Here is a 10,176-nt window from a genome sequence, read left to right on the forward strand (position 1 = left end):
ACATTTAGTGATAGAATCAGGCCCGGATCTAGACTGCTTAGATGGGGGGGGGCAATTACAAATTCAGGGTGGGCACCTTTTCACACAGTGGACTTAGTGCTGAGAGTTCTTACAAGTTTTAAAGAACAAGTCACAATAGGAAATTCAACCAAACTGGTATAATAAAAAGTTACTAGGGCCGAGCTCTGAGGTGTAATGGGTCGTGGCCTAATATCGGTCTATTAATACAATACAATACAAATACAATCTAATATAAGTGTATTTCTACCGACCTGTAGAATCGACGAATCGACTAACCCTTTCCTATCGAACATGTTGGGGGTCTTTAATTGTTCAACCTTTCCCTCCCGGATTGCCCGACCTGTGGGGACCTGTGTAATCCGCGGGGGGCGGGGTTACGAGCCGCACACACGGGCTCGTTTCAAACACACCAGCGTCTCGGTCCCGTTCCCGGTACTTTGAAACTTTTTCCTGCCGTTTTCCTTCCAACAATGTCCGCCGCGGTTTGATGTCGCCCCGGTGGAGCAAGTCGACGCGGTCGCTCAGCCGGTAGAGTCCCGACAACTCGCTCCTTCAATGGGTTGAGGAGCGCGTTTGTCCGGGAGGGAAATAACGGTACTCGGCGTTAGCTCCATGTTAGCTTCGCAGCAACAGGTCGGCTAGTCCCCCGGGACTCGGACATGGAGCGCTCCGCTTTCTCGAAATACTCCTGGATCGACTTCGTCTTCTCGGTGATCGGAGTGTGCACCTTCCTGGTGGACTGGGGATCGGACGTGTGGGTGGCCACCGAGTTTTACTGCCGCGGGGACCTGCTGTGGTTCGCGCTGCTGGTCGGCCTCATGGTCCTGTCCTCGGTCGTGGTCCAGATGTTCAGCTGGTTCTGGTTCATGTACGACCGGGAGCTGCCCGGGTTCAGCGGGCGGCCCGGAGCGGGGACCGTGCTGTTCGGGGACCGGGTGAAGCTCTCCTGCCTGCTACATGTGCTGCAGCTCGGCTTCCTCTGCAGGTGAGCCCCGGTCACTGGCTCCACGCAGACAGTCGATCCAGGAGTTCTGCATCAACTCAGAGTTTAAAACCTTCAGCCTCGAAGCAGACTGGACTGGATATTATTAATATTAATAATAATAATGTAATACACTTGTTAAAAGAGTCCTGATGGTCATTATAATGAGAAACCTTCGAAAAATACGCAGTAACTCAAAATAATGAGTTAGTATCTCGAAGTAACGACTTAGTAACTCAAAATAATGACTTAGTATCTCATAAACATGACTTTCTATCTCATAATCATGACTCACTAACTCTTTTTAATCTCATACATTTGTTTTGTCATTCGTCTTCTGGCAGAAAAAGGACCTCTGCTAACTCTGCTGATTGAAAATAACATTTTATGACACCAGGCTTATTACCATGGGCATTTTTTTCTGTATTTATTAATATGGACTCAATGCAAATAATCAGCTGATTAATCAAAGATAATTAAATCGTTAGTTGCTTCCTGAGAGATTTGTTTAGAGAACTTTGTCTCGGTCTTGTCGAGGGTAAAGTCACTTGCATCACTTTCTTTCATGCAGACGCTTTATGAAACTTTACACCCGTAGAGAAATCCCTCCCAGTATGACTATTAATATCAGCCCCAGTAGCTGTTTGACTGTATCAATGCTGAAGAATAGCTTGTGTTATTTATAGTGATTTCACATCACGTGTAGAGTTTCATCAATAGTTTTGCATGAAATGAAATGTTGCAAGTTCACTTCAGCCTGAAATAAAGTTTGCTAAACGATCCTCAAATTAGGAATGTAATAACATTTGTTTTATGTTTATGTTTGATGATGTAAATAGTTTAGACATTTTTACTTAAAACCTTTCCTAAGTTATTATTTTTCTTCACCATTATCACACCTTCCCTGCCGCAGTATTTCACTCTCTGCTCATTGCTCCCATAGAGAAACTCAACCAGGCAAGCGAGTAATGATATTTGACAGGTTCTGAATGTAAATCAGGTTTGGAAACTAATAGATCTAATGTTCCAGAAGGGAACTGGATTCTTAAAATGCACAACAAACAGTGAGTTAATCAGTTTTGAAAAGCGTTGAATATGGATGGCGTGATTCACAGCTTTCTAAGACGCTTAATGCATCGCGCCTCATTGCTTCTTTTCTTTGTAAAAGCTGCGTGGGTTTGGTTTGTGACATGTTCTCACAGTGTGTGTGTTTCATGCAACAGCTCCTCTCTGACATGTTCATCCATGCAGGCACATCTCCGCCATACGTCAAGGCTTCAGGGTTTGGTGGCGGAAAGAGGAAGGCTCCGAGTACGCCGTGTACCTGACACATGACCTCAGCATGCTGCGACTCATCGAGACGTTCTGTGAGAGCGCGCCCCAGCTCACCCTCATGATCTATGTCATGCTGCGCACCAACAAGGCCAGGACTGTTCAGTGTGAGTTCCTCTTTAGTTTGATTTACCTACAAGCAAATACATTTTTTGAGGTTGAATCAAATAAAGCTGCAGGGTTGAGGTTTCTTCCAGCACTCTGTCAGGCTCCTGGTAAGTCCTGACATGTGTGTTGGTCGTGTTTACCTCCTCTTGGTTGCTCCACTGATAGTTTAACTTTTGTTTTTGCAGTTGTGAGCATTGCTGCATCAACCACCTCCATCGCCTGGATGGTGGTGGACTACCACCGCTCCCTGCGCTCCTTCCTCCCAGACAAAGCCAAGCAGGGCTGGGGATCCTCCTTGATCTACTTCCTGTGGAATCTGCTGCTAATCGCCCCCCGTGTGGCAGCGCTCGCTCTGTTTGCCTCAGTCCTGCCCGGGTACATCGGCGTCCACTTTCTCATCCTGTGGTTTGTCTTTGTGTTGTGGGTGTGGCGGCAGAGGACGTACTTCATGGACAGTGTGGGTGGCGAGTGGCTCTACCGGGCCACCGTAGGACTCATTTGGTACTTCAGCTGGTTCAATGTAGCAGATGGTCGGACCCGAGGCCGGAGCCTCGTCTACCATTCCTTCATTACCACTGATGCAGGAATCCTGCTGGTGACCTGGTGGTGCTACAGAGACCCTGTCCAGACGGAGTCTTACGCCCTGGCTCTGATCATCACTCTACCTCTCATCTACCTCCTGGGACTGCTCTTCAAAACCCTCTACTACTGCTGCTTCCACCCCAAACTGTGGAGGCCCCCGATGAGGGACCCCGGGCTGCCCGATGATCTGCCTGATGCCGAAGTGTCCTTCAAAGACATTTCCATCCAGGACGGCACGCTGTCCTCCCAGCTGCTCAACAAACGGATGGCCGGCCACGCTTCAAATTTTTACTCGAAGCAGAAAGACGTTGGACAGACGGACAAAACCAGTAAAGCAGAATCCCCGCGTCTATGATGTCTGTGATGTCACAGCCAATCGTATTCAGCTGATAAACGTAACCTTGTGTGGAAGTGATGGAGTGCTGTCCATCTCCATCAGTCCAACTCTTGACTGTTTCCTATGCTCAGTATAAACCACAGACTGTATATCATGAAGAAGGAAAGAAATGAAGCCAAAATATCCTGGATACGAGCACTGCCATCTTGTGCCAATGACGTCATCTTCATATCTGACCTGATTTCAACCAACATACAAGCTCAGAAACAATACTTGAAACAAAATCCTATTCACAGTATATGTGCTTTTACAATATCATATTCCAATAGAGTAAATAACCAACATATTCAGGTACTTTGTACAAAAATCGAATATTACAAAGGCTTAATAGAAGAAATATTAAAGGATTATAAATTAATGTCATCACACAGAATACACAGCAATATATCTCAACTCTACTTGAAGCTCCTGTAATATGATAAGCTAAGTTTTTGAAAAATGCTCGTAACGTTTGATAGATTCATTTTTTTTTTTTATTACAAGTGAATGTATTTTAATGTCTTGATACATGAAGTCAACTTGAACATGTTGAAATCATTTCGCATATTGCCAAAGGTCTGTGGTGGTTGTGTCAACACCTTGTTTTTCCACAATGCAAACGTTCTAATTTCTCAACGTGTTACCAACGTTTGATCCCTGTTACTTTTGGAATTGACTTAAAACTTTAAAGGTTATACTATTCAGGGGTTCACATGACAACAGATATGCGTTGTAAATGTGTGCGTTGTACTTTTGGGTTGTGTCACAGCTGCTACCACTGCAACCTCTCTGAAGGACCTTGAATGTAGATTTGACCATAAGCTCCACTTATGAGTCATTCTCTTGTTTAATTGTCACATTTTCTTTCCTATAACTTCAGTTCAAACTCATCAAAACAAACTTTTCCCTCAGTTTATGAGTAATGCTGTGCTAAACAGTTATTCTAGGTGAAGCATGTTCACTTTAAATCTCTTTAAAAGTCTGTTCAAGTTGCCGTTGTTGTTTTTGGTTTGTGTTATTTTTACATGTCGAACCTATTTTAGTTGATTAATTTCAGAAATGTTCATTCGAAATGTTCAAAAACAAGATTTTTGCTACAGACTCTGCTGCGTGGATGTTTTTCTCAATTGCCACGTGCAATTATTAAAAAAAATGACCTGTATGAACAGTTTAAATTTGTGTTTTTGCACTTGTTCCTTTTTACAGAAGTGACACAACATGAATAGTAAACAGGCACTCTACAGTTCTTCTTTACGATGGGCTGTGAGCTCCATAGGGGGTTGTTCTGTGGGAGTGGTTACACACTATCTCAACACTGAACCTTACTCCTTTCATACTTTCAGTTGTCTTTCTCTGTGTAGTGTAAGTGTAAGTAGGTCTCCAGCATGACGCTGCTCTCAGATCAGCCGTTTACACAGATAAACGACACCCAGGCTGTGTTTAAATATAAACCCGTGGACTTCCTCTTCACTTGTCTGGGTCTGGTATTCCTGGTGCTCGACATTGTTCTGGATATCCTTGCAGTTGTGAGTTTTTACCAGGAAGAGGAGTACGTGAGCCTCGGCGTCCTGCTGCTGTTCCTGCTGGGCTCCTCTGTGCTCGGCCAGCTCTACAGTTGGCTGTGGTACAGCTACGGGGACTTTAGCAGGGACACCAAGGTGGAGAGATGCCTGAGTCTGTGGCAGCTCCACCTTCTTCATGTGCTCCAGCTGGGAATCTACTTCAGGTCATTATAATCCTATCTCCTGTATGTCATGTAGTATTTAAAGCTGTGTGTGAATGCAGTAAATGAAGCAGTTTGACATTACATCAGAGGCAGTTTCGTTTTTAGATATTCATCTGTGTACTCCACCCTGGATGTTCCCTCCAGCCGGTGTGTAAACATGTATTTGTATTCATGGAGGAATTTAATGAAGTTAATCTATGAATCTTCTCGTACATGATTTGTTTTATCACATTTTAAAGCACTTTGTTTCTTTGAATATTCTCATTATGAAACTAAAACTGGCTTTAGTAGAAACTAAATTTGCTGCTTTTCATTCCCAGATGAAACTTTCAGGACGACCTGAAACTAAAAATTATTCACTAGTGACAAATATTGACTGGTACCAGCTTCTCTAACATAGATTTCCCAGTTTTCAAAGAAACTCAATATATATTTGATATATTTTCTTACAGCTTGACTGATGTGTGTGTTTTTGGGGCCGATACTGATATTAGGGAGTAAAAAAATTCTGATACGGATATATTTGCCAATATATGTTTGGCATTAATTACTAAGATGTCATTAACCAACCCTTAACTCTATAATGAATAACTATAAATGAAAATGAAACACATATAGAACTTGAACCTGAAAATCAACCTTGACAAGACGGAACTTGTTTTCCTTCCAGGGAAATGCTCTCCCAGCCTTGAAGCAACCTGTAATTACTTGATTCTTGCTTGTTCTCGTGGTTGAATGCACTTATTGTAAGTAGCTTTAGATAAAAGCGACAGATAAATGTAATGTAATGTAGCTTGTAGGGATGCACCGATATGGAAATTCTTGGCCGATACCGATATTTAAAACAACAATCTAGCCGATAGCCGATACCGATATTTGTTTATTACTTGAATAATATGAAAAACCGAAAAAGTGACAAGTGTAACTTTAGATGCCATGGATGGACATAGACACCTATTCAGCCAAACATTTAACAGTATCACCAGGCCTACTCACCCGCGATTCTGCGCTTGTTGTTGTATGTAACCCGTTCAATGTCGGGTATCGGGGGTAAATGACGTATTCTCCAAGCAAGCCTTTAGTATAACTTTTATATTTTGGAATCAAATCATTGATGGGACCTTTGGGGCCCCTGGATCTACAGTTAACACAATCAGCCTTATTACTTAGTTATATAATTTATTATGTGATTAACTAGTTCCCTCTCTTCTCAGGCATGCAGGCGTCGTGGAGGTTTCTGTCCACAGCTTCTTCACAAAGACCCAGGACCCCGAGAATGTCGCGGTGTTCCTGAGCCACGACCTCAGCATGCTGCGGCTCTTTGAGGCGTTTTCGGAGAGCAGCCCTCAGCTCGTGCTCATGCTCACCATCATTCTGCAGCGGGGTCAGCTGGACCCGGTGACAGGTGTGTCCTCATGGTGACGTGGGGCAGAAAACTTCGAGAATACATTTAAAAGTATTACAACATTTGAAATAAGATTTAAGAGTTTATGATATATAAAGAGTCTGGACGTTGGTGGTTTGAATGTAACTGAGTCAATTTACTTAATTACAGTACTTAAGGGTCATTTGAGGTCTGACTATTCCTTAGAGCTCTAGAACCTGAGGAGTTCAATACTTAAACCCACTAAAGTGAAAACATAGATTTAATACACGTGTTTTCTTGCTTCAGTCCAACCTGGACCTCAGTGCTTCCTCCTCTCTGACATTCTGCCGCTTGAACTCTGACTTCTTCTCCTCCTCAGTGCTGAAGGCCATCGGCTCAGCCGCAGCCATCGCCATCAGTGTGACCATGTACCACCGCTCCCTGCGCTCCTTCCTGCCCGACAAGATGGACCAGCGGCTGATCTCCTCAGTGGTCTACTTCATCTGGAACCTGCTCTGCATCGCGTCTCGCGTCGTCGCCCTCGCCCTCTTCGCCTCTGTGCTGCCCTGCTTCATCTTCAGCCACTTCTTTTGCTCCTGGCTGGTTTTATTCTTCTTCGTCTGGAGATCCAAGACCAGCTTCATGGATACCCCCGGTGCAGAATGGCTTTACCGAGCCACTGTGGGCCTCATTTGGTATTTCAACTGGTTTAATGTGGCGGAGGGGAGCACCAGGACCAGGATGCTGCTCTACCACGGGTACAAACTGGCGGATATTTCCCTCCTCTGCGGCCTGTGGTGCTGGAAGATAACCACAGAACCATCTCATGGTGGAATAACCCTCTCTTATGCTCTAATCACTGCTGTCAGTGTCGTGTTGGTTTACGGCCTTGGCCTCTTATTTACAATAATATATTACAAGCGCTATCACCCAAACCTCGACAGAGAGCAGATGACAGGTGTCACGGCTGGGATGACCCAAAATGGAGATGAGGCAGCTGTGGGTAAATCACCTTCTGGTGACGAGGTGGACTTTATGCTGAAGGACACGGTCTCAGGTGCTTCATATGACGACATTCCTCAGAACCTCACCTTGAAGGGGTTATTAGTTACAGACGTTACAGATCGCAGCGCGCCCAGCCCACCACCACCGCGGAGCGTTGGCCGCTGCAATAACAGAATGAGGAAGATGGCGGAGAACTTCTACTCCTGACCAGCTGTCACTTGACAGCCACACAGGACGTGAGGTTGGGAAGGGACACGAGTCATGCAGGCCGTCTGTCAACACGCCACTGAGTTCACAGGACTTTGACCGGCTCATTAACCACACAGTCAAACTCATGAGCCACTACTGAGGTTCCATTGTGGTTACCGTTTATCATTATCATTATTATTATTATTATTATTATTAATAAAACAATACTTTTTTACATTACGTGGGAACAGTTATTGGCTGCTGTAATTATTCCTCCTGCTCATCTGCTCTGGAGTTGAACAGATCTTATTCTAAATGTTTAATTTTAAGGGACTGTAAGAAAATGAATGTGTCGCAGAAGTTTAGCTGAATTTTGTTGGTCACTTCTTAGAAAAGCAAGGTCCTCCTCAGGTTTGTTCACTATTTCATTGGACCCTTAGTTTCACTTTGCGAAAAATAAAGAATAAGATAACAGAATGTCCCTCAGTAGAGGCCCAACAGTCTCCTTATGAAACCACATTTTAATTCATTTGATCAGGACTTTTCAAATTCCACACGTCTGCTTTTTTTATTCCATCAAGATCCAGGATTTATTTCCCAGGAAATCAGGGAAAATCTCACAAAATACTACAAATAATATCTCAAAATGTTGAAAAGAAATTTTAAATGTTTCTCTCATGACTCGTGTCTCATCTTTCCTCCCAGTTTCCCAGTTATCTGTTCACATGTATTTTGCATAACCCCACTGACAAACAAAAATGTGGACGTGTGAAAACCAAACCACATTGCTCGAGGTAAAACTTTTTCGCATGCGGAGGTTTCAAAAGCATCGGGACGGATTCTGATCTGTTTGGACAGAAAGAACAACGGCAGCATTTCTTTGAATTGACTGAATATTGTATCAGAGAGAGAAAACTGCTGTTCTCATGATTCTTCCATTAGAACTTTCTTGATTTTACTGGAACTACTTCAAAACTTCTCATTTATACTAGAAGAAATAATAAAGACAAACTTGAGTCTGAAACTTTAAAATTTATTTACATCGTATTGAGTCTCAGGTTCAGACAAACCTTACAGGACCGTGTCGAGGGACCGAGGGGAAATAGTGATTATTGTAATTAAATTAGCATGAATAAAGATGAAGGGGTTTCAGTTTACAGGATCATATTCAGGCTCGGTACTCGCAGCCTCACAAGTCCTTGAAAACGAGATGAAATACTTAAAAAAAAAAAAAGATAGAAAAATAAACAAGACAGCATTTTAAAATCAACAACAGTATTTGGCATTAAAAAGAAAAAGAGGACACGTCTAAGAATATACATGGTCGTGTTTTTTTTTTTGAAGGCCATGACAAGGCATGCAGATAAAGTAAAGAAAGAGAAAACGCAGAGATTGCATATGGTCTCATGTTTTTCCTCAAATGTGTGTCAGGGGCTAATGATCCCATTTTTCCCCTACGACACTGAGCCAGCGAAAAAAAAGCACGGCCTCTTAAAACGTGCCTCTCTCTTTCGTAATCTGACCTGCGTTAAAAAAAGAAAACAGCGTGTCTAACAGGTTGTGATTGTCCAAGCGATGTTTTCACAGCAGCAAAATAAAACCTCCTTTTCAAAAAGGAGCCATACAAGCTGATGTGATTGTTGGGAAATGAGATTTTCACCAGTGAAATTGTCAAAATACTAAAACTGGGATCCATTAGCGAAAAAACACAGAGCAATCAACACCAAACACTCTTTTCCTAGGAGACCTTTTAAATACAGTGCAGACAGGACAGTTCAATCAAAACGTCTAACTCGATAACAAAAACAAGAAATATTGGATTAAAAGAAAGTAACACTTTGGATAGTATAACAATGCAGTGATATATGTATCCAACACAAAATCGTACACAATTTCCCTTTGAGATTATGCGTTCGGATGATGGTTAAAAAAAAAGGCACAATATAAATATGAACAGGCACACGAGTAACACAAACGAGTAACACACAAATACACAATCGTAACGGTCGAGCTGCATGTGTGTAAAATCTTCTTCAGGCTCAGTATTGTTCAGTCGTAATCTCAGGTTCAGGGAAGTTGTCGCCCCCCCCCCACTCCCCATTTTCAACAAGCAGCTGAAAAAAAAAATCCCTTTTGAAATACAGTTAATGAGCAAAGTAGAAATGTATTGCACAGTCGTCGCCGCTGCTGCTCCCCCCCCCCCACCCCCTCGGGTCTGACTCTAAGAAGCTGTGGGTCGCCGTGATGAAAACTCAAAGCAGTAAAAGTCATTGAGGGGGGGGGGGGGGGGGGTCGTAGATTTAAAAGGTTCAACAAGCTGAAATGACTAGTTAGCAACTATTTTGATCATCTACTACTAAGTTTCACAATAAGTCACAAAAATAAGTTTGTTTTGACACTTAAGGGAGAAAATCTGCAGTTTTTCTTGGTTCTCTGCGACAGTAAATTGAACATTTTCCATTTTTTTCACAGTTGAAACTGTTTCTGCT

The 10,176-nt window shown here is 43.0% G+C and overlaps 2 protein-coding genes across 2 annotated transcripts; both read left to right on the forward strand.

Annotated features, from left to right (window-relative positions):
* Positions 1 to 406: 406 nt before the first annotated feature.
* LOC117770244 (XK-related protein 8-like) lies at positions 407 to 3,717 on the forward strand. Its single transcript, XM_034599426.1, has 3 exons — positions 407 to 1,006; positions 2,255 to 2,442; positions 2,629 to 3,717. Exons 1-3 carry the CDS (start codon positions 681 to 683, stop codon positions 3,378 to 3,380), a joined length of 1,266 nt encoding a protein of 421 aa, XP_034455317.1. The 5' UTR covers positions 407 to 680; the 3' UTR covers positions 3,381 to 3,717.
* A 1,054-nt stretch (positions 3,718 to 4,771) lies between these two features.
* Positions 4,772 to 7,854, forward strand: LOC117770241 (XK-related protein 8-like). The gene is made up of 3 exons (XM_034599419.1): positions 4,772 to 5,127; positions 6,342 to 6,532; positions 6,873 to 7,854. Exons 1-3 carry the CDS (start codon positions 4,787 to 4,789, stop codon positions 7,703 to 7,705), a joined length of 1,365 nt encoding a protein of 454 aa, XP_034455310.1. The 5' UTR covers positions 4,772 to 4,786; the 3' UTR covers positions 7,706 to 7,854.
* Positions 7,855 to 10,176: the final 2,322 nt, after the last annotated feature.

The sequence above is a fragment of the Hippoglossus hippoglossus genome, chromosome 11 (genome assembly GCF_009819705.1).
Source record: "Hippoglossus hippoglossus isolate fHipHip1 chromosome 11, fHipHip1.pri, whole genome shotgun sequence".
In the NCBI taxonomy this organism is placed as follows: domain Eukaryota; kingdom Metazoa; phylum Chordata; class Actinopteri; order Pleuronectiformes; family Pleuronectidae; genus Hippoglossus; species Hippoglossus hippoglossus.